Below are 25,626 nucleotides of genomic sequence, written 5' to 3' on the forward strand. Positions count from 1 at the left end.
AATTTGCGAAATGTCTGCTCCTCTTGGGGGAGCCTTGACTTGTGTAATTACGGTCCATGTGAAGTCGTTTTCAGAGTGCCCTTTATCTTTAAAATGTTCCACCAGTGGTGCATTGGCAGTTTGGCATCGGATTCGACTTCTATGTTGTCCCATACGCAGCTTGATCTTCTGGCTGGTCTGTCCTATATATATCATCATGCAAGGACAGAAAATTGCATACACCACATTTTGTGAATTGCAGTTTGTAAAGTGATGTCTCGTATATTTGATTGTACCATAAGTGAATATTTTACCCTCTATAGTTGTGTCACACGAAATACATTGCCCACACTTTGCATGGCCTTTCACAGGGGGTAGATTCCACATGTCATTTAAAGTATTTCTTGTGTCAAGTTGAGGGAGTGCAGCACACACCAAATGGTCTTTTATGTTTTTTGCTCTTTTGAACGCAAACATAGGTCGGTCCAAGTTAAGAATGCCAGCATTTAGAACTGGCCAGTGCTTTAAGACACTCTTTTTTATAGCATTAGATGCGGGGGAGAATGTAGTTACACAAGTAATTTTCTCATGAGCAGTCTTAGGGTGAGGCTCCAGTAAGGTGTCTCTTGGACAGTACCATGCTCTTTTCAATGCCCGACGTACCAGTTTTCGTGGATAGCCTCTATGTCTCAATTTTTGACTCAATGTTTTTGCTTCCGCAAAATAGTCTTGTTTGTAGTAGCAATTCCTCCGTATGCGGAGGAACTGTGAGTAGGGTAAGGAATCTCTAAGAGCACGGGGATGATGACTTTTATAGTTCAATAGAGTATTCCTTTCTGTAGGTTTACGGTGGAGAGATGTAATCAATTTGCCTTCTGAATGTTTTATTTCAATATCAAGAAAGGGAAGGGAAACCTTGCTGGTGGACATGGTGTACTTAAGTCCTCCACTATTGTTATTAAGCCAGTGAGTAAATTGATTTAGAGAGGTCTCTGAGTCTGACCAGATCATAAAGATGTCATCAATATACCTCTTCCACAGGGCAATGCCACTGTGGAAGGGGTTTGATGTGTCCAAAATGGCATAATTCTCAATATGGTCCATATAAAGAATAGCCAAGTTGGGGGCAAAAATAGCCCCCATAGATGTTCCGCGGACTTGTTCATAGAACTGTCCCTCAAACAGAAAGTAATTTTTAGATAGGCAAATCTCTAAGAGCTGCAGAATAAAAGTGGTAGGGACATTGTGGGGCCTAGGGCGTGTATCAAGAACTGTCTCTATCACGCGAAGTGACTCAAATTGAGGGATATTAGTGTAAAGTGATTCCACATCCAGCGTACACATTGTGCTGGATGTGGGATCAAATGGATATTCTTCTATGAGATTAATCATTGACATAGTGTCTCTGATGTAGCAAGAGGTATTAGGGACAAAGGGTTTGATAAAATAATCAATGTAGTGTCCTAGTGGTTCTAAAATTGAACCACAACCAGAGACTATGGGTCTTCCTGGGGGGTGTTCCGAATTTTTGTGAATTTTTGGGAGGCAATATATGACCGGGATTCTTGGGGCTTTTATGTTGAGGAAGTCATATTCTTTTTTTGATAGGAAGCCGGCTTCCAGGCCTTCGCCAGTAACAGTAGTTATCAATTCCTGTATTTCAGCAGTGGGATTACGTGGTAATTTGCTGTAATGTTCACGGTTGTCAAGTTGGCGTAGAATTTCCTGTTTGTATTGGTCAATTTCCTGAAGCACAATACCTCCTCCCTTGTCTGCTGGCTTTATAACTAAAGTTTGGTTAGTCTTTAAGGTAGATATGGCGTTCTTCTCTGAGAGAGTGATATTGTAGGGAATAAAGGATTTTTTATTTTCCAATTCAGTGAGGTCATTGAGGACTAATTTCTCAAAAGTGAGAATTTCAGATGGCACCATATTGCTTGTAGGTGAAAATTTGGATGGAGGTTTAAAAGGGGTGTTCGCATTTTTCTATGGGCAGGGGTTCAGTAGAAAGTAGCTGTGTAATCTAACTTTACGAAAGAACCTTAGAAGTTCTGTCTGGGCGTCTAGAAAGTTGGGTCTAATAGTAGGGACAAATGAAAGACCTTTACTTAAAAGTGAAATTTCACTGCTAGATAATATATGTTTCGTCAGATTAAAGATAGGAAGGACATTGTTGTTATTCGGCATTGTTAAGGCAGTATCATTAGTACCATTCTCTATGGACGAGGAAGCCTCCTCGTATAGATTGTGATTAGTTACCATCGGTAATGTTGCCGACGGGTGAAACGCTCGCCTGGAGGGTTCGGCCATTTCTGTGGTTGTTTGCCTCTGCCTCTCCCCGGGGGTTCTTGTTGACCTTGGCCTCTCCCTAAAAAATTCCTGTTGGAGGGCCCTGGGCTATCACCTGAGTCAGAATTACCCGATGTTTCTGCAGAACTGTCTGAAAATCCTACAAAATTTCTACGTCTGTTGAATCTACCCCACGGTCTTTGGTTCTGGGGACCGTTATATGAACGGTTTATATAATAATCCTTAACAAGGTAGGGATATGCCCTTTCTTGGCTGAAACTTTTTATATCTTTTTTAACTTTATTTGTTTTTTTGTCTGTTTCAAATTTGTGGAAATCGTCTACAGTTTTTTGAATTTGCTCTAATAGTTTCTTTGCTTCAGTGTTTGTATTGTCATCATTTATCTGTTTTTCAAGATCGGCTATTTCTATAGCCAGTTTTTTTAGCTCTTCTGTTGCAATATCAATTCCCAGCACCATCCAGTGCCGGGAACAAGTAGTACTAATGTAACTGAATCCGTTAAGGTATTTCGGATTATCTGTAAATACCCCAGGAATATTCCCCCAGAATGCTATTATGCAAAGTTAAGGTAATTCTGAACACACTATGCCCGGTCTCGTTTTTAATCACAAGCACTTTCACTGCGCCGTTCCGCATGAAATAAGAATACTCACCTCGAATCGCCGCTATTACTACACTGAGCAAGTAAACGCCCCGCAGATCATCTTACTCTACCTTGGCACGTTTCATTAAGCAGCTGATAAATTAAACACATGGCGCAAGTGTAAAATCCCCCTCTTTTGCGACATGACCACTAATCGATGTTTATTAAGTTAGACCGCAAGCATGCTTTTATTGAACTACTTTCCGCATATAATATGTCTTGCAACTGCATGTGCATAACCAAATCCTCTTCACAATGAAGTCCTACCGGAATTAGTCACTAATTCGTCACAGAGTGGTCACAAGCATGTGTCAACATGTCACACAATCTGTGTAAAGTATCTCACCACTTCACCACAGCACCAAGTAGCTAGCTGACAGTTTAAGTATGATGTAATTTTACCTAGTCAAGTTCTAATAATTATTTCTTTATTTTTTTACTTTTTTTGTTTTTGTCTCTCCCCAAATTTCTTATGTATTGTTTAAATGTTGTTGTAACATTATGTAAATTGCCATAGGGGTATTGAACTTGTAAAACCTCTCAAGACAAACTTGACACAAAAGTTTTTGTCCTGATGATGATGCATGTATCTGGTAATTGCATCGAAACGTCGTCGACCTTATTGCACCATATGTTTTATTTCAATTCACATATTGCGTTAAACAATGGGTTGCTATGGTTTAACTCCAGTCTGTAAAATGGATTATTAGCACAGACCGCCTTTGTGCGCTTTTACGTAATTGGTTTGTCATATGTCTTGTCTTGTCCTTTGTGGGTCACAGGTTGTGCCCACTTTTGTATAAATGTTATACTGACACAATTAACCTTATATCTGAAAATAAAGAAAACTCTGTCCGGCTGGACAGTAGTCATATATACTATTTAGTATATGTCTATCAATTTGTTGATTTCTGAATACTAGGGTCCTCTGTTCCGTAAAATATACTACTGCCCAAGGACCCAAGTGGCATTCCTTTTGGGTTTCCCTTGTCTTTTGAAAATATAGGTACTCGGGTTTGTGGCATGGAATAACATCACAGATTCATCCCGCACCAATGGATAAACGAGTTTGACTGAATAAGCAAACGGTTGACTCCAATATCATCCCTCAAAGTATTATTTCCTAGGGTTATCCAAGTCATGATTGGATACCAATAAAATCCTAACTTTTTGGGGGACCAGTGAGTGAGCTGGGCTGAAATAGACCGAGAATGAATCTATATCAAAGAATTTAGGAATGTTGGTTATAGTCCAGAGATCCATATTATTATCACGACCTGAAAGGTACTGCATGGTGGGTGTTATGTTTTTAGATTCACATTTATCATGACCATGAGAAATTGGGTTACTGGATGAAGGTGGTGAAACCCTATTTAAGTAGAAACCACATTATCTGTCATGGTGAAACATAAGCAAACCACACATTAACCTGTGCTTAACACTTTGGTAACTTGGCAAAAAGCAGCCAGGATTAATTTAGAGGCAATGTGGAAAGTAATTGTACAGCACATCAAACAGTGATAAAGGAAAAACACAACACATGAAAAATCCCATACAAATTTAGAAAAACAAAGTAAAATTGAATAAATTATTTGAAACCAAAATGACAAAAATCCATTTAGTAGAACTGAAGATATATTTAATGTTAAAGTTTGAAGTGAAAATAGCACCTAGGAGCAGAAAGCACTAACTATGGTTATCTTTTCGTGCCCGACCTATACAAAGTTACAATTTCAGGCCGACCCCGTGAAGTGCGGGTCGGAGTCAGTTACCAAGCTTGACCCGCTGCACAAAATACCATAAATCTTGGATGAAGAGTGTTGCGAGATACTGTATCAAGGGTGCCTTGTGGAGAGGCAGTTCTAAGAAAGGTGTTATGTTATATTAGGGCACTGGGGCTTGTAAAGCGCATACCTGCCCCAACAACGGGGCTTTCCAGTGCTGGACCCAGAGGACAATATGAGCTCCATATGCCAGCACCCGATAGAGCGGGTTGGGGGGTAGATAGAAAAAAGCCAGGTCTTAAGGGATTTACTGAAAAGCAGATGGTTTCGGGTTTTCCTGAGGGAGAGAGGGAGTGAGTTCCTGAGAGGAAGGGCCAGAACACTAAAAGAGTGACCACCCTTTCTTGCTCCTCTGACGCAGGGAATGATGTGCAAAAGGCACAAGGGTCAGTAAAGTGATATGAGGTTGAACAGGATTGGAGACCCATGGGACAAAGTCTTGAAGTGAATACGCATATCCACAGGGAGCCAATGCAGCTTGCGAATGAGACCAGATGCGGAGCAAAATTTGGGGAGGGGGAATAGCAGCCTGCAGGACTGCTATGTGTTGCATTGCACTTCATCAGTTTTTCCCACAGGACCACAGCTCGGCAGGCAGAGCACCTTCAGGCCCCCTTTCAAGTGTCCAGGACTTGCCCCCCCCGCCACCCACTTCTTGGTGGTGGCGGGGGGGGGCAAGGCCCACAGCAGATTGAGTTCAGGCACTGTCCCTAAGACTCTGACCAGGAGGTGAGCCAACGAGTCCTTGGAGTCTCTCAGATGATCCTGGCCACAACAAAAGTGACTACCACTTAATTTAATACATGCCAACATTATAGCACCATACACCCATGTGGCATAATGACAATGTGTACTAGGCACATAGGACACATGTTGGACACCCCCGGGCCGCACGGCCACCAGCTGCTGCGTGTGCCCCTTGCCTGCCCTCTGCCTCGCTGCTGCCTCGTTTGCCGGTTGCCGGCTGCCTCCGCTGCGGGGATTGTTTTTGCCTTGTTTTGTCGATTATTTGTGCCTGTTTTGTTTAACTTCATTTTTCCCTTGTTTTGTCGAATATTTGTGCCTGTTTTGCTTAATTTCATTTTGCCCGTGTTTTGGCTTTCCTTCCTTGTTGTCCGCCTACCTCGCCGCCCTCCGCCCTCCCTTCCCGCCACCGCCGCTTGTCCCCGCCCCTTTTTTTCTCTTCTGTAACCCTCCCCGCCCCCGCCTCCCAGCTGCTCCGCCCACCCGCGCACTTCGCCTTAAATGGCGACTGTGCGACGCAGGTGAGTGTGACCCACTTGTGGGACACCCCCGCGCCGCACGGCCACCAGCTGCTGCGTGTGCCCCTTGCCTGCCCTCTGCCTCGCTGCTGCCTCGTTTGCAGGTTGCCTCCGCTGCGGGGATTGTTTTTGCCTTGTTTTGTCGATTATTTGTGCCTGTTTTGTTTAACTTCATTTTTCCCTTGTTTTGTCGAATATTTGTGCCTGTTTTGCTTAATTTCATTTTGCCCGTGTTTTGGCTTTCCTTCCTTGTTGTCCGCCTACCTCGCCGCCCTCCGCCCTCCCTTCCCGCCACCGCCGCTTGTCCCCGCCCCTTTTTTTCTCTTCTGTAACCCTCCCCGCTCCCGCCTCCCAGCTGCTCCGCCCACCCGCGCACTTGGCCTTAAATGGCGACCGTGCGACGCAGGTGAGTGTGACCCACTTGTGGGACACCCCCGCGCCGCACGGCCACCAGCTGCTGCGTGTGCCCCTTGCCTGCCCTCTGCCTCGCTGCTGCCTCGTTTGCCGGTTGCTGGCTGCCTCCGCTGCGGGGATTGTTTTTGCCTTGTTTTGTCGATTATTTGTGCCTGTTTTGTTTAACTTCATTTTTCCCTTGTTTTGTCAAATATTTGTGCCTGTTTTGCTTAATTTCATTTTGCCCGTGTTTTGGCTTTCCTTCCTTGTTGTCCGCCTACCTCGCCGCCCTCCGCCCTCCCTTCCCGCCACCGCCGCTTGTCCCCGCCCCTTTTTTTCTCTTCTGTAACCCTCCCCGCTCCCGCCTCCCAGCTGCTCCGCCCACCCGCGCACTTCGCCTTAAATGGCGACCGTGCGAACGCGCAGCGGTCACGCGCAGCGGGCGCGCCGATTGTGCGCCGAAGGCGCGCCAAAGGTAAGCCCGTCTACGCCCGGATCGCGACCAGCGCCAGGACCCCTGGACCTCGAAGACCCCGACCGACCCGCAGGACGTACTCAGCCGCCACCCTCAGCGCACTCAACACCGGCCGACGCCCAGAGTGCCACCAAGCCACACCACGACGCACCCACGGACCCTTCAGCTGCCACGCCTGCAAGTTCTCCTGCATCCGGACCTGCCTCGCACCAACACCCGCCAAGTCAAACACCAGCAGCACCCACCTCAAGTGCATCCTGCTCAACACCCGCTCCGTCCACAGACACGCCATCGAACTCTGGAACCTCCTAGACGCCACAGCCCCTGACGTTGCCTTCCTCACGGAGACCTGGATGAACACCTCTTCAGCTCCCGACATCGCCATCGCTATCCCAGAGGGCTACAAGATCGTCCGGAGGGACCGAAATGCCAACCAGATGGGAGGAGGCATCGCCATCGTCCACAGGAGCACCATCCGTCTCACGACCAGCACCGACAACACCCTGACCAGCGCCGAACACCTGCATTTCCAGATCCACACCAACCCGAACACCACCCTCAGAGGCACCCTGATCTACCGACCCCCTGGACCACGCACGCAATTCAGCGAGGACATCGCCGACTTCGTCAGCCCGCATGCCCTCCCCTCCGCTGACTACATCCTCCTGGGAGACCTCAACTTCCATCTGGAGAACAACAACGACCGCAACACCAGCACCCTGCTCGACAACCTCGCCAACCTGGGACTCAAGCAACTGGTGTCCACCCCCACCCACCTCGCCGGACACACACTCGACGCAGTCTTCTCTTCCAGCACAGACATCGACTTCAGCCACGCCACTGAGCTTCAATGGACGGACCACAGCTGCGTCCACTTCACCTTCAAGAGAACTACGACCCACCACCACCAGCAACAGGCCGCCCGCAGAAGCTGGAACAAGATCACAGCAGACCAGCTCGCCACCTCCCTGAGCCAGCACCCTCCTGCCAGCTCAGCGAACCCCAGCCAGGCCGCCGACAACCTCACGAAGTGGATCAGCAACTGCGCGGACGAACTCGCCCCACTGAGGACCCCGCCTAGCAGACCCGGCAGCAAGAAGGCCCCATGGTTCACCGACGAACTCAAGAGCTCCAAGAAGAACTGCCGAGCCCTCGAGAAAGTCTGGAGAAGGGAACCGACACCGGACAACAGGACCTCCTTCAAACTTGCCACCCGGAAACACCACCAGCTGATCCGCGCCGCCAAGAAAACAGCATTCAAGGACCGGTTGGACAACAACGCACACAACTGCAAGGAACTCTTCAACATCGTGAAAGAGCTTTCCAACCCCAGCGCAGGAAACAACGACATCACCCCATCGCAAGACCTCTGCAACTCCCTCGCTTCATACTTCCACAACAAGATCGCGGACATACACAACAGCTTCAACAACCAACCAACGCACACCATGACCGAACAACCACCCCCCACCACTACCCTCCACGCCTGGACCCCGATCAGCACCGAAGACACCATCCGCACGATGAACTCCATCCACTCCGGATCACCGACCGACCCCTGCCCTCACCACGTCTTCAACAAGGCCGACGCGGTCATCGCACCCCACCTGCGAGACATCATCAACACATCCTTCGACACCGCCACCTTCCCTGAGAGCTGGAAGCACGCCGAACTCAGCGCTCTACTCAAGAAACCCACAGCGGACCCCACCGAACTCAAGAACTACCGCCCCATCTCGCTCCTCCCGTTTCCAGCCAAAGTCATCGAGAAGACCGTCAACAAGCAGATGGCCGCCTTCCTCGAGACGAACGGATCCCTCGACCCCTCACAGTCCGGCTTCCGAGCCAACCACAGCACCGAGACCGCCCTCATCGCCGCCACCGATGACATCCGAGCCCTGATGGACAATGGAGAAACAGCGGCCCTCATCCTCCTAGACCTCTCCGCGGCATTCGACACGGTCTGCCACCGCACCCTAGTACAGCGCCTCAGCAACATCGGAATCCAGGACAAGGCGCTGGAATGGATCATCTCCTTCCTCGACGGAAGAACACAGAGAGTCCGCCTACCACCGTACAAGTCAGAGGCCTCCGAAGTCATCTGCGGCGTCCCCCAAGGATCATCTCTGAGCCCCACCCTCTTCAACGTCTACATGAGCCCCCTTGCGGCCATCGTACGCAAACACAACCTCAGCATAATCTCCTACGCCGACGACACCCAGCTGATCCTCTCCCTGACCAACGACCCGCCGCCGCCAGAGCCAACCTGCACGAAGGGATGAAAGAGGTAGCCGAGTGGATGACGACCAGCCGCCTGAAACTGAACTCGGACAAGACGGAGGTCCTCATCCTGGGCTCCTCACCCTCCGCCTGGGACGACTCCTGGTGGCCTCCCGCCCTGGGCACCGCACCCAAACCGACAGACCATGCACGAAACCTGGGCTTCATCCTGGACTCCTCCCTCTCCATGACCAGGCAAGTCAACAACGTCTCCTCGGCGTGCTTCAACATCCTACGCATGCTACGGAAGATCTTCTGGTGGATCCCCACCGAGACCAGGAAGACCGTCACCCAGGCCCTCGTCACCAGCCGACTGGACTACGGCAACGCCCTCTACGCCGGTACCACCGCCAAGCTCCAGAAGAGACTCCAGCGGATCCAGAACGCCTCAGCCAGACTCATCCTCGACATCCCCCGAACCAGCCACATCTCCGGACATCTGAGAGACCTTCACTGGCTCCCCGTCAACAAAAGAATCACCTTCCGCCTCCTCACCCACGCACACAAAGCCCTACACGACCAAGGCCCGAGCTACCTCATCAGCCGAGTCAACTTCTACGCTCCCAAACGCCACCTCCGATCAGCCAACCACGCCCTCGCCGCCGTCCCCCGCATCCGAAGAGCAACTACAGGAGGAAGGTCCTTCTCCTACCTGGCCGCCAAGACCTGGAACTCCCTCCCGACCGACCTGCGCCTGACCCAAGACCACCTCTCCTTCAGGAAGAAGCTGAAGACCTGGCTGTTCGAGCAGTAGCGGCACCACCCCTCCCCCCCCGCGCCTTGAGACCCTACGGGTATGTAGCGCGCTTTATAAGTGTCACTGATTGATTGATTGATTATAAAGGTGGCATGTTCTGTCTTTTGAGTAGCAGTCACTTATGGTGGTATAGAGGCGACCCATTGTGGCAAGCAGTGCACATTATGTACTTCGGCGTACTGTTTATCTTCATCACATTCATTATTGTCCTATTTTATTAGACCATTCAGGGGATTGCCCCGGTCTGGGCATTTCTACACTGCTTCATGATGATGGTCTTGTGGATATTTAAAAGACATCTTAAGTGAGTGACACAATCAGTGCTGCAGGACCTCTAGTATTTAATTTACAGGCCCTGGGAACATGTAGTACCACTTCACTAGGGGCTTACAACTAAATTAAATGTGCCAATTGGGCATAAACTAATTATAGCATGTTTAAAGGAGAGACCAGAAGCCCTTTAGTGTTGGTTAGCAATGGTAAAGTGTGCAGTCTGAAAAGCCAACAAAAACAGGTACAGCAAACAGGAGGGTGAAAAAACGGTGATGGATCAAGCCCTGATCTGTTGACTGGGTAGTAGTATTCTGCTTAATTCAAATACTCTGTCCATCACCACCCCCTTTTCTGAATCGTTTTGTCCACCACAAGCGTGGAAGGGTATTTTCAGATGTGAGTCCCTTGCTCACTGCACCATCAGGATTCAAGCAAGCCGGGCCGAAGACGGCTGTAATGCCAGAAACCGGTCCCCGGAAGCTTGTTTCCTTTCCAGTAAAAGAATTGGCTTGGTAGTTTGGTCTGCCCTGTTCCCATGATGCACTGGGCCAGGGACAGACTAATTTGCATGTAGCCAGGTTCTGAGCTGGGATGGTGCAGTGAGCTAAAAAACGGTGATGGATCAAGCCCTGATCTGTTGACTGGGCAGTAGTATTCTGCTTAATTCAGATACTCTGTCCATCACCACCCCCTTTTCTGAATCGTTTTGTCCACCACAAGCGTGGAAGGGTATGCTCAGATGTGAGTCCCTTGCTCACTGCACCATCAGGATTCAAGCAAGCCGGGCCGAAGACGGCTGCAATGCCAGAAACCGGTCCCCGGAAGCTTGTTTCCTTTCCAGTAAAATAATTGGCTTGGTAGTTTGGCCTGCCCTGTTCCCATGATGCACTGGGCCAGGGACAGACTAATTTGCATGTAGCCAGGTTCTGAGCTGGGATGGTGCAGTGAGCTAAAAAACGGTGATGGATCAAGCCCTGATCTGTTGACTGGGTAGTAGTATTCTGCTTAATTCAGATACTCTGTCCATCACCACCCCCTTTTCTGAATCGTTTTGTCCAACACAAGCGTGGAAGGGTATGCTCAGATGTGAGTCCCTTGCTCACTGCACCATCAGGATTCAAGCAAGCCGGGCCGAAGACGGCTGTAATGCCAGAAACCGGTCCCCGGAAGCTTGTTTCCTTTCCAGTAAAAGAATTGGCTTGGTAGTTTGGTCTGCCCGGTTCCCATGATGCACTGGGCCAGGGACAGACTAATTTGCATGTAGCCTGGTTCTGAGCTGGGATGGTGCAGTGAGCTAAAAATTGGTGATGGATCAAGCCCTGATCTGTTGACTGGGTAGTAGTATTCTGCTTAATTCAGATACTCTGTCCATCACCACCCCCTTTTCTGAATTGGTGTTATAAAGGTGGCACGTTCTGTCTTATGAGTAGCAGTCACTTCTGGTGGTATAGAGGCGACCCATTGTGGCAAGCAGTGCACATTATGTACTTCGGCGTACTGTTTACCTTTATCACATTCATTATTGTCCTATTTTATTAGACCATTCAGGGGATTGCCCCGGTCTGGGCATTTCTACACTGCATCATGATGATGGTCTTGTGGATATTTAAAAGACATCTTAAGTGAGTGACACAATCAGTGCTGCAGGCCCTCTAGTATTTAATTTACAGGCCCTGGGAACATGTAGTACCACTTCACTAGGGGCTTACAACTAAATTAAATGTGCCAATTGGGCATAAACTAATTATAGCATGTTTAAAGGAGAGACCAGAAGCCCTTTAGTGTTGGTTAGCAATGGTAAAGTGTGCAGTCTGAAAAGCCAACAAAAACAGGTACAGCAAACAGGAGGGTGAAGGCAAAATGATTGAGGACTACCCTGTAGAGAGGGCCAAGTCCAACAATGACCGAGTACCTTTCAGAGCATTTCTGCATGAGGTATTTTTAAAATGATGTGATTCAATTATGCATAAACTGACTGTATAGATAAACATAAAGTATGTACATAACACTCCAGACACTCATTTAAGAGTAGAAGGGTCTGAGTTGCAAAATGCATGGCGAAACTGCACAATCATTTTGCCTATGCAAGACAAAATCTAAATGGCACATTTTACTTGATAAATTCTTTTTTTTAGACAATTAAGTGTGCTTACCTTTTGTGCATGCGCAATAAGAGGCTAGCTAGTGGGCATATTTCAATTTTCTAGAGGCCATTTGAACGAGGTCCATGATTCTCAATTAATTCTGACAGACATGCACATCTAATTAAACTCCTCATGATAGTACTGAGATGGTTCAGCAATCAGTAATTAAATACTAGAATGACAGTGATATTGCATGTAGAGGATAATGTTAGAAACACATTTGTGAAATGTAGCAGTGATATTACTACCCCTTCGAAAAATAAAGTACCATATAATAACTTTATCATTAATTAAAATGTGTTGTAGGTTGTAGATATAGAACAATTGGAAATGCAATAATATATTGGGTTAAAGACTAGAAGAGAATGGACATAATCTGTTTATTAAAAGCACTGCTTTATAAGGTACAGTCACAGAAAGTTCAATTGACAGATAATATAGCAATAACATCACGTGCCAATTTCCTCTCTCAAAGGTAGTGTTTTGATTTTTGATTTTAAAACACATTTCTTATTTTCCTAGAAGATAACTCGCAGAGATCTGGATAAATATCAGCAGGATGTCTAATCAAGAGACTTCCATTTAGTAGTTTCCAAATGCAGTTGTTAAGGTTATTGAGTGTGTACTGTCATGGATGTTCTAAGGTAATTCTCTTTTTGCTTTTATCGTTTCTAGCCATGCAGTGCCCAGAGAATAGTCAATACAAACTTTGTGGGCAGCACTGTCAAGATTTGTGTGCGAGTTCTTTAGTGATGCCCAAGTGTGATGCTACCTGCATCGAGGGTTGCGTCTGCAACAGCGGGTTCAAGAGAAGTGGAGATGTTTGTGTCCCAATATCACAGTGCGGATGTTCTTATAATGGATTATACTACAATGTGAGTAGTTCCACTATGTACCATCTCTACGTAGTGGGCAAAATATTATATATTTGAGTGTGTAACACCCCTGTAAATACAATCATCTGATCACAGTTCCTTCTTACTCAAAAAATGACTGGAATTCTGCTGCATCTATCAAAGGGAAGCAAGGATGTATACAGTTTAGCAGTGTTTGATAGTCGAAAAGTCAGGCAGTGACTGCCACAGACAACTTTAGGGGAGGGCATACTCGTACACACCCGCAAGAGCTCTGTAGCTCCTGGTACCACTGTCCCTGGACACTACTAATGCAGCATTGTCAACAAAGGTAGGTTATGAAGGTACACTGCTGCTCCCTGGTAAATTTGTACAGGCCAGGAAGAACAAACCGTATGAGAAGGGAATTTGGGACATTCTACATCTATATATATATATATAATCCATCAAAAAGCCCGACAGTTTTAGGGGCGCACACTACGATGTAGGAACCATCCGGTTTTCCTCATGGCAACCTACCCTGCTCTTTCAAATTCTATTTCTTTAGACCTTACGCTTTTCAAGGCTCCGGCCCCTTCTTTGGAGGTCAATTGCAAAATGAAGTTCTCGCAGGATTTCTCTGCATGCCTCTTATACTTCCCTAAGTGGGCCCCTCCCTTTGCGAGTGACAATTACTGCATGCTGGGACATCTAGCCCCGTTGAGATATAACAATGTACTTTGAGTAAGTCCTGCACATACAACATTTATTCAAAGCATTTTATTTTGCCAACAGTGGGCTTCAAAAATAGCAGGCAAGTCCATTTAGCTACCTCCACCGTGCTGCATTGCAAATCAGATTTAATTTAAAAAAACAATGGTCCTAAGCAAACAGTAAGATTTCAAAAAGAATTGAATATAGACCATGATAGGTTGCTATATAAATCCAATGCCCAGCCGGACAGGGAGTTTAATTCATACAATGTTTTGAAAATAAATCAAAGGATGAACGAAAACAAACATTTATAGTGGGGCACAGTCCTGTACACTGCAACAAGGGGGAAGTGCGGGTGAATGGAGTAACAATTCAAACAATTTTGACAAACAACAAATACAGGCAAAGACTAGGAGCAATGGCAACTTGCATTCAAAATTATGCAGACAACATATTATTATGCAGAATTAGGTGTGCTACCGGTGCCGTGAAGGTATCTATTCGGCGCGTAAGGAGCACAGTCGTGGTAGAGATTGAGCAGTGAAATAACGGCAAAAAATAAGTGCGAGACTGGACTGATCGCTCAATCAGCGTGAGTGGAAGAAGTTGCCGGGAGTCAAGTTGCAATGAGTTGTGAGTCACAATTCTGGTCAATATTGTGAGGCAAAACCTAGTCTGTGCGGTGCATGAAAAGGGGTGGAACAGGAGGGTAAGAATTACTATTCCCACTCCAAGGAGTGCAACAGTAGGGAAAGCGTTGGATAGCGTAGGGGCGAAAATTACTATTCCCACTCCACTGAGTGCAACAGTAGGGAAATCGTTGGTTAGCATAGGGATAAAAATTACTATTCCCACTCCAGAGAGTGCAACAGTAGAGAAAGCGTTTGATAGTGTAGAACTAAAAATTACTATTCCCACTCCAGAAATTGCAACAGTAGGGAAAGCGTTGGATAGCGTAGGGGTAAAATTTACTATTCCCACTCCAGTGAGTGCAACAGTAGGAAAAGCATTGGATAGCGTAGGGGTAAACATTACTATTCCCAATCCAGAGAGTGCAACAGTAGGGAAGGCGTTGGATAGCGTAGGGGAAAAAAATTATTATTCCCTCTCCAGTGAGTGCAACAGTGGGTAAAGCGTTGGATAGCGTAACACTAACAATTACTATTCCCACTCCAGAGAGTGCAACAGTAGGGAAAGCGTTGAAAAGCGTAGGGGCAAAGATTACTATGCCCACTCCAGTGAGTGCAACAGTAGGGAAAGCATTGGATAGAGTACACGTAAAAATTACTATTCTCACTCCAGAGAGTGCAACAATAGGGAAAGCATTGGATAGCGTACACGTAAAAATTACTATTCTCACTCCAAAGAGTGCAACTGTAGGGAAAGCATTGGATAGCGTAGGGGTAAAAATTACTATTCCCACTCCAGTGAGTGCAACAGTAGGAAAAGCATTGGATAGCGTAGGGGTAAACATTACTATTCCCAATCCAGAGAGTGCAACAGTAGGGAAAGCGTTGGATAGCGTAGGGGTAAAAATTACTATTCTCACTCCAGAGAGTGCAAAAGTAGGGAAAGCATTGGATAGCATAGAGGTAAAAATTACTATTCCCTCTCCAGTGAGTGCAACAGTAGGGAAAGCGTTGGATAGCGTAGGCGTAAAAATTACTATTCGCACTCCAGAGAGTGCAACAGTAGGGAAAACGTTGGATAGCGTAGGGGTAAAAATTACTATTCCCACTCAAGAGAGTGCAACAGTAGGGAAAGCGTTGGATAGCGTAGGGATAAAAATTACTATTCCCACTCCAGAGAGTGCAACATTAGGGAAAGCGTTGGATAGGGGGAGGGTAAAAATTACTATTCCCACTCCAGTGAGTGCAACAGTAGGGAAAGCGTTGGATAGAGGGAGGATAAGAATTACTATTCCCACTCCAAGGAGTGCAACAGTAGGGAAAGCGTTGGATAGCGTAGGGGCGAAAATTACTATTCCCACTCCAGTGAGTGCAACAGTAGGGAAAGCGTTGGATAGTGTAGGGGTAATAATTACTATTCTCACTCCAGAGTGTAACAGTAGGGAAAGCATTGGATAGCGTACAGGTAAAAATTACTATTCCCACTCCACTGAGTGCAACAGTAGGGAAAACGTTGTATAGAGTAGGGATACAAATGACTATTCCCACTCCAGAAATTGCAACAGTAGGGAAAGCGTCAGATAGCGTAGGGGTAAAATTCACTATTCCCACTCCAGTGAGTGCAACAGTAGGAAAAGCGTTGGATAGCGTATGGTAAAAATTACTATTCCCAATCCAGAGAGTGCAACAGTAGGGAAAGCGTTGGATAGCATAGGGGTAAAAATTACTATTCCCACTCCAGTGAGTGCAACAGTAGGGAAAGCTTTGGATAGAGTAAGACTAACAATTACTATTCCCACTCCAGAGAGTGCAACAGTAGGGAAAGCGTTGGAAAGCGTAGGGGCAAAAATTACTATTCCCACTCCAGTGAGTGCAACAGTAGGGAAAGCATTGGATAGCGTACACGTAAAAATTACTATTCTCACTCCAGAGAGTGCAACAGTAGGGAAAGCTTTGTATAGCGTACACGTAAAAATTACTATTCTCACTCCAGAGATGCAACAGTAGGGAAAGCATTGGAGAGCGTAAGGGTAAAAATTACTATTCCCACTCCAGAGAGTGCAACAGTAGGGAAAGCGTTGGATAGCGTAGGGGTGAAAATTACTATTCTCACTCCAGAGAGTGCAACATTAGGGAAAGCATTGGATAGCGTAGAGGTAAAAATTACTATTCCCACTCCAGTGAGTGCAACAGTAGGGAAAGCGTTGGATAGCGTAGGCGTAACAATTACTATTCGCACTCCAGAGAGTGCAACAGTAGGGAAAACGTTGGATAGCGTAGGGGTAAAAATGACTATTCCCACTCCAGAGAGTGCAACAGTAGGGAAAGCGTTGGATAGCATAGGGGTAAAAATTACTATTCCCACTCCAGTGAGTGCAACAGTGGGGAAAGTAAATACTTCATATATTAATGTTAATTAAATATTAATACCAATTACAAATTAATTAAAAATAATTACCAATTTAATATAATATAATAATAAATCAATTAAAAATACAAATGAAAAGTATTTATTAAAAATCATTACCTATTAATACAAATTATTTACCAATTAACAATTAATTAATTAGCAATTGAAAAATAATTAATTAATTCAAAATAAATACCAATAAATTAATAAAAAATGTAATCAATTATAATTCAATTACTTCCCACCCTATTCCCCTATAAACCCACAACCCGCTAGAGAAAATAAATTAATGAAATTAACATAATTATCAAATAGGAAATTAATAAAAAATAATTACCAATTATAATTTAATTATTACTAATTAACAATTAATTAACAATTCATTCAAGATAAATACCAATAAATAAATTAAAACATTTAATCAATTATAATTAAATTACTTCCCACCCTATTCCCCTATAAACCCACAACCCACTACAGAAAATAAATTAATAAAATTAATATTATTATCAATTAATAAATTAAGTAAAATTAAAGACCAATTATAATTTAATTAATTACCAATTAAAAATTAATTACCAAATATTTCAATATAAATAGCAATTAATAAATTAAAATATTTAAATAATTATAATTAAATTACTTCCCACACTATTCCCCTATAAACCCACAACCCGCTACAGAATTAAATTACGCTAAAATTAAACACCATAAAATTCATTACTTAAAATAAATTATAAAATAAATATACACTTTTCACACATATACTAACACAAAAAACACTTTAAAAAATTTTATATTAAAAAAAAGATATATTTAATACCTATATTATATACTTTGATATTTTGACTTTCTATATTTATGTAAATCGATATTAACTTATTTACCTCAAATTCAATATTTTTGTTGTCTATATTCTGTCCAATCGATATTTTGTCCATTAAATTGGATATTTTTGTTGTCTATATTATGTCCATTCGATATTTTGTCCATTCTATATTTTTTATTCGATATTACTGTAATTCTACATTTTTTACTAGATATTTTGACTGTATACCCATAAAACCAAATCAAGTTTTTGTGTCTCTAAACAATATGTACATTAAAAAGACAATATACATATTAACAAGCATTTACAATGCAACGGTCTCGGCATTGCAAAAGTTAGAGCTATTAGCATTGTAAATGAACGCGAGTTTAAGCTCTTGCCATTGTAAATGACAATGTCTTTTATTTATGTTTTAAAAACCAAATCATAAATAAAAGGCATTGTCATTTACAATGCCAATAGGTCAAATTCGCATAAATGCAAGACCTATTACATTGCAAATGCTTGTTTTCAAATGTTGGCAACTACGAATTTAATTAAGTGTCGTGGACCATTGCACTCTTGCAGTGTCAGCCATTATTTCAGTTGTGGTTAATAGGTGCTAAAGTGTACATGCAGTTGGTGGCTTGATTAGGAAATTGACTTTATGATTACAAGTTTGGGTTGTACGCAGCTGGTATAAATTTCTCAAATTGTAACTAAGATCCTAAAGGCGGGCATGGGTTCAGCTCTGCTACAATGTCTGAAAAAGGCACTCAAGCTTAGAATCACCACGGTTCTCCCCGCACGCTTTCACTGTAGCAGTGACCAGATGCTAGTGCATTCATACAATGGCTCTGCACCACCACCCCCCCCCACCCCTCGTGTTCTAATTTAGCGCAAACTTGACCCAAAGGTATTGAAGTGCTTTACTTGAGCACCCGTTACATTACACACGGTCACATGCGTTATTTATAGGCAATGGGAGATAAGTGATTTGCCCAGAATTCCGTTGAGCCGACGCCGAGACTCGAACCTTGTTCCCCAGTTCCAAAATCGGTATCTCTGGTTGTTACGCCACACCCTCTTCACTTTATTTTACCTCAAACTAACATTTGCGGGAAGTAAACCTAAATATAAAGCGTAACTAAACAAGTTGCAGCAGAGAAAGAAAAGCACATTAACTACTCGCAGTCGTGAAAAACATTTGCGCTGCTGGGAAAGGTGTGAAACAGAGGAGATTAAATACTGGATCAATCCATTCTCAACAATGCATGCCAGTGGGTTAGTAAGAATCGTTCCAAGCTCCCTTTATAGCAGGCTGAAGCAAGCATAAGGCACTACACAACTAACATGATCATGTTTTGGAGTGCGCGCAGAAGAAACCGAGGGGCTCTGGGCCAGAGCAGGTCTAGAGGGAGGGCCATGTGAACTAAGCCGTCCCAAGGTAGCCCCATGGCCCACCAAGGCCCATTTACAATTAGTAAACTTTCATTCTGTTTTTTAATGAGTTACCTGCACTTCAGCATCGCGTTCTCGGCTTGTTTAGTGTTTTGAAACCTGTAGTGCCTGGGACAGGTGTGGAGTCAGTCGGAATGGGAGAGATTGTGTGCGTGTGTGTGAGAAACAGAGTGAGAGAGAGAGAGACAGAGTGTGAGAGAGACAGTGTGAGAGAGACAGTGTGAGTGTGAGAGAGAGAGTGAGAGGGAGTGAGTGTGTGAGAAAGTGTGTGAGCGAGTGTGTGTCTGTGTACACAGCAGGGTACCTGTGACACACCCCTTACATCAAAAGCGACCTACCCAAGCTCCCATCACACAGCACGCAAGAGACGCGTATAGCAGAAAGAATCTAATAGGATTTTGCCAGCCCAAGAACAGTGATTGAAAATGTACCTACAATTCGGCAACTATAAAGTCAGCTAACATAATTTAAACGACCTTAAGACACAGGCACCGCACTTCGGCGCGCTGGTGGCTGTGTTGGTCTCTCAAAAATCCCAGAAGCTACGAATGGATTACAGACAGCAGTGCTGTTATCAGCGCCGCGCGCCCCAAATGAGTTGTGTTATAAGTGAATTAATTCTTCTTAGAAAACGACAAAAATCCCCTTCACATTAACACTAGACAAAACTGCATATTTCATGCCTTAAATCTGTAAAACATATGTGTTCAGGCTGCACACACCTTCTAGGACTGTGTAGTGCGTCGTAGGAGGAGTATGCAAGACACAGAAGAGCGAATGGTCCAAATTGCTATTCTTTCAGCAATCAGAAAGGCCACTCTTTCAACAATCAGAAAAGGGCCCTAGGCTGGGGAGGCAAGATGGCGGGCGCTTCAGCGGCCGAGTGAGAGGTTGTGCGGAGCTCCTACCTGTTGCTGATCTGCTCGTGTTATCCCACTGTTCTGCTGCCTCCTTGGTGTATCGGCGTCAGTGGGGCTTTCCGATTCCTGCATGCCGGCATTTGCTGTTGCTCTGAAGGCTCTGACGGCGTGCTCCCTAGGAGGTGCTTGTCTGACCGGGACTCCGCTCCGTGGCTACTGGAGGGGAGTTTGTGCCGTCTCGAGCAGTGTGGACTGACATGGCCGCAGAGCTTTGCCATCGCTCTATTGCTCCGGTCGAGCACTGCCCACATAAACCCGTTGGACGCTGCTGCTGACGGGTAGTGGGGAAGCAAGCATCGGGTTGAGTTGCGAGGAAGAGCCGGCTTGAATTATTGATATCAGCTTGAGGAGAAAAGCTGTGGAGATTGCCGACCGCCGAGTGCGGTAAAGTTTGACTTTGAGCACGGTTTCTGGGACTGCTCTTTACTACCACGAGGGCGTGTTTTCAACTACTGACGAGGGAGAGGCTGAAGGTGGGCGGGTGAGAGAAGAGGCAGCCAGAACAGCGCCGCGCGCCCCTCTGCAGACTCCCCCTGCATTCCAGAGAGGCGCGCGACGCAATCCGCTCTGCATTGCCATGCTGTGGAGACAAGACCTGGCCGCGCGCACAACGTTATCCTATGGGAAAACGCTGCGCGCGGCCAGGTCTTGTCTCCCTTCGGCGCTGAGACGCCGACTATAGTTCTCTGGCGAGAACGCGCTTTTCAAGCGCGTTATAGCCGAGACCTAAAAAACAGTATCAAGGGAAAGGGGATGTCAATAGCAGCATAAGAGGGAAGTACATAAAATATAGATATATATATATATTCACTGAAAAAAACATAGGTTTCACACCAGTTATAGTTAACTGGAAATTTTACTGACATAAAACCATTGAAATTCCACGTTATAGTTAGTTGGACTCACTATAACTTGCGCGCCTGCAATGCACTGCTGATGACGTCACATATTACATCACTCATGACATGGTCAGTGACATCACTCATGACATCACTGATGACACCATCCAGTGAATGTGTGTCTTTCTGAAAAATAAATATGTTTTATATATGTATATGAAAAAGGACGATGGAAGAATAAATGTTTAAGTAAGTGTCTAAATGGATGGTTTAAAAAAAAAAAAATGATTGGTTAACTGGCTTATTAAGTGTATCTTAGTGAATACATATATTAGTGAGTACATTTTAAATATTTAAATATATGTATCAGTGTTTCACTTTGTGTATAAGTGGCTGCATGGGTTGGTGACTGACTCACTGTTTGTATATGTTTTAAATACAGCATATGTGCAGGACTGTATGGGTGGATGAGTGTATATATGTGTGTGTTAGTGAGTGAATGGCTGTCTCACTAGTGTCTTTATCAGTAACAAGATATGTTTTAATCTAGTATATGTGAGTATTGATGTATATAAGTCAGTATATGTGAGAGTGAGAGATTGTAAGAGTTCCTGTTTAAATAAGTATGTGTTTCTATAAGTGATTGTTTAAGAGAGGAAGTATGTGTAAGTTTCCTTAGAAGTAAGGTGGTAGTGTGTGTAAAGTTGTATATGCAAATAAATGGATGTTCAATACTTTATTTGCATGTGTGAGTAACTTTTGGATGACTGTCAGTGTGTAACAGGATGAATAGGTGTATCACTACATAAGATGAGTGAGTATATGTATGAGTGACTATATAGAAGTGTTGGTGAATGAGTAGATGTGTATATAGATGGTGGAATTACTGAATTGGTTGTTGTAACTGGTATGGGTATCTCCATTTTTTCGAAAATGTTAGTTTCTATTTTTGAATATGTGTTTCAAGGGCTACATTACACTAAAAGGAGGTCTGTCACTCTGTCACAAGGATGGTGTCATCAGTGATGTCATGAGTGATGTCACTGACCATGTCATGAGTGATGTAATATGTGACATCATCAGCAGTGCATTGCCGGCGCGCAAGTTATAGTGAGTCCAACTAACTATAACGTGGAATTTCAATGGTTTATGTCAGTAAAATTTCCAGTTAACTATAACTGGTGTGAAACCTATGGTTTTTTCAGTGAATTTAATAGGTTTTTTAAATGCTAATTCCTAACTATAACTGGTGTGAAACCTATGGTTTTTTCAGTGAATTTCATAGGTTTTTTAAATGCTAATTCCTTTCTATATCGAGTTTGTAACCTACGATTTTTTTTAATATGCTGTTTTGTGTGAGTATTAATTAGTATTATTTTCTTTAATAATAATATATATTTTTTATTTATTTTTTTACTAGTTTTCTTGGGGTGCTCTGGGTCCGCGCACCGGTAAGCTCTCCGGAGAGCGCACCCAGAGCGCTACTTGCGTTCGTGTAAAAAAATATGAATGAAAAGTAAATAATAACGCAAGACATTTTGTACCATACATATAAAAGCAGTTTTTTTGAATAAGGAAATGAAAATAAATTTGCGTTTCCGTGAAACTATCAAAACGTCACTTCGGTGTGCCGCGTAAGCGCCCCCCGGAAGCGCCTACGTTCGCGCCGCGTATGCGCCCCGGGAAGCGCCTATGTTCGCGCCGCGTATGCGCCCCCGGAAGCGCTCCGGTGCACACAGCGTCAGCGCGTCAAGTCATGTGACCTTAAAATAACACTTTTCATTGGTTGCTTACAGATTTTTTTACAAAGAATGAAATCCCCACCCATTTCCTTCACTTCTTCTTTCACTTTTGTGACTGAAAGACCTGCCTTTTTTCTCTTCGATCTTGCTTGGTTAATCATGGCTGCCAGACCATCCAGCAGTGAAGATGAGCCTGAATTCATCGATGAAGAGCCTCCTCAGCCAAAGGTGAAAGAGCATTTCATCTGGAATTTTTTTTCCATACCAGATGACCAGAAAAAGGTGAATGCTCCAAAAGTGGAGTGCAGGATCTTCCAGTCCTGTCACGGGGTGACCCCAAAAAAATATATTCTTTTGGGAACTCCACAATGCTTCGCCATGTGGAGAGGAAGCACCCCCAGAATTTTGCCCGGGAAAGTGTCAGGGCTCTGGCACAAGAGGTTCCCAGTGATGGGGCCTCTACATCCACCGGAGGAGCAACTACTTCTGTGAGGGGGCGATCGCAGGAGCTGGTTCCAAACATTTAGCCTGCATTCAACAAAGGTGTCCTGAAATGCAGATACTGCGATCAACTACTTACCTTTGGGGAGCAAAGTGTCCTGCTCATGATTGATAGTGTGCATATGATTGTTGAGGTCCTGAGGCGGAAGCCGGGACTGCTGCTCGAGTGAGTGAAAGAATTCGCATTTCTGACCACCTTTTAAAAGATTTACTTTTTAAAAGTGCTTTTGTATGTTTACTGTGTACTTTGCTTTTAAAGATTTAATTTTAAAAGCGTAATTGCGACTTAAGAAAAACCTAGCTAAAAGCTCGCTTATCAAATTTCACTCCCCCCACTGTCCCCGCCCCGCCCCACGAACCCTGCCCTCCCTACCTCAGCCGACTTGGTGCTGCCGGGGATTAAAATCTAAAAGCACCATCTTTGGTGAGGAGCAGGTGAGCGGCACAGTGCTCGGCCCCTCCCACCTCTACGGTTACAAATGAACATCTTTCGCAGGCAGCGCAGCGGACGAGCGCAGCGGGCGCGTCGACGGCGCGCCGAAGACGAGCCAAAGACTAGCCCGTCTGCGCCCGTCCGCTTGCACGGGACTAGGGACTGGAAACTCTGCCTCACTAACTAGGGATAGGCCAGATATACCGCGACTGACTTACTCAAAAGACAAACTCATGCTTCTTAATACAAAACCCCCACAGGGCCATCCTCCATGTGCTATAGTGGAGCCTACCAACATCATGGGATCGTTTGGCTGCCAGACATGTAGATGGGTTAATAAATCCAAAGATGATTTAACATCAAGAAACTCCACTAATCTCAATATATCTTGTATCTATTTGAACACAAGATCACTCCCCAAACATTCAATTGAACTCTGGGACACTCTATACCAACTGCAACCGGACCTAGTGTTCCTTACGGAGACCTGGCTTGACACCCACAGTACTCCGGATATCGCAATTGCACTCCCTATAGGGTATAAAATGTTAAACCTTAACAGACCCAAAAAGAAGGGTGGAGGGGTAGCCTTTCTATTTAAAGAGAAGTTCACTTGTATCCAAGAAGCTCCCAAACAGGATAGCAAACATGAAGTAATGATTTACTCAATCTCCCTAGGCTCCTATCTACTGATGGGAGGAGCTATCACTTATAACCCTCCAGGGAGCACAGCTGAATTTAGTACTCAACTCCTCTCTCAGATTCTTCCCACCTGTTTAAAGCACAAAAATATCTTAGTATTAGGAGACTTTAATGTACATTTTGAGTCATATAATAATCCGCTCACCAGGCACCTTGCAGATAATATGCGAATCCTACAATTAACACAACTAGTCAACCAGGACACACATAGAGCCGGACACAGACTGGACCTGATATTTACAAATATCGAGACCACTACTATTAAATATATTACGCCTCTTACATGGACCGATCACTATAGAATAGATTTTAATATTAGACTACCAATAAATAAAGTGAGACCAATGACACAGAAACCAGTTACAACCAAAAACTGGAGCAAATTCTCCTTGGAGAAGTTTCAACAGAATTTTCACTATACTAATTTAGGCTCCTCCACTGAACAAGAAATACACCAACTACAGAAAAGTATTGGTGAAGCACTTGAACATTGCTCAATAAACTCCACTAAAAGTACAACTAGGCGAACGATGTCGGAAAAGTGGTATGGTCCAGATCTTAAGGTACTCAAAAGAAAATGCACTACGCTGGAACATAAATGGAGATTAAGCAAAACCATGATTGATAGATCCATTTATAAAAAAGAACTGAAAGCCTATAACGCAGCTATTCGAAAGGCAAAAAAAGATCACTTTTTTCAACAAATATTAGAACACAAACATTCCTCTAAAGAACTTAAAAATAGTTAAAGAACTGTGCAACCCCCCTAGCCTTACAACACATTTGCCACCCTCACAGGAGGGATGTGATAAAATCAGCAATTACTTTTTTGATAAAATAGATACAATGTATTCATCTTTCACCAGTAATGACCAGGAATTGAATGAGCACCATATTGATGCAGAGCCTCTCCCGCTGGCCACCTGCTCTGCCTTTGGCCCTTTTTCAGAGGAAGAAGTAAATAAAGTCATGTCAGAAATTAAATCGGGCTCACCATCGGATCCATGCCCACATCACATTTTTCTACAACTAATCCCCTTAATTGATCCAATAGTGACGCAAACATTAAATCAGTCATTAGACCATGCGGAATTTCCAGCTATCTGGAAGACAGCAGTAGTGACTCCCTTACCAAGTTTACCCAGGAATTAATTTTAGACTGCATTAAATTGGACCAGCACTTAAAAATCCCCTGGCTAAAACACATTTTTCACTGGTATAATTCCCTCTTTGGTCAAGATATTCTTAAAGACACCCCAACAGAATCAGTTTTAACGAAGCGTGACCTTAAATCCACCTACATGGATCATGCAAAAGGGATTAGAATGAAGGGG

General features: G+C 44.5%; 1 protein-coding gene across 1 annotated transcript in view; it reads left to right on the plus strand.

Annotated features, from left to right (window-relative positions):
- Nucleotides 1-25,626, plus strand: part of LOC147659613 (IgGFc-binding protein-like) — a 105,691-nt gene that overhangs the window by 11,845 nt on the left and 68,220 nt on the right. Inside the window, exon 6 of the mRNA XM_086951603.1 lies at nucleotides 12,976-13,175. Within this exon, the coding sequence (XP_086807729.1) occupies nucleotides 12,976-13,175 (200 nt within the window). The remainder of the gene's footprint in view (nucleotides 1-12,975; nucleotides 13,176-25,626) is intronic.

This window comes from Lissotriton vulgaris, unplaced genomic scaffold (genome assembly GCF_964263255.1).
Source record: "Lissotriton vulgaris unplaced genomic scaffold, aLisVul1.2 SCAFFOLD_506, whole genome shotgun sequence".
NCBI lineage: Eukaryota > Metazoa > Chordata > Amphibia > Caudata > Salamandridae > Lissotriton > Lissotriton vulgaris.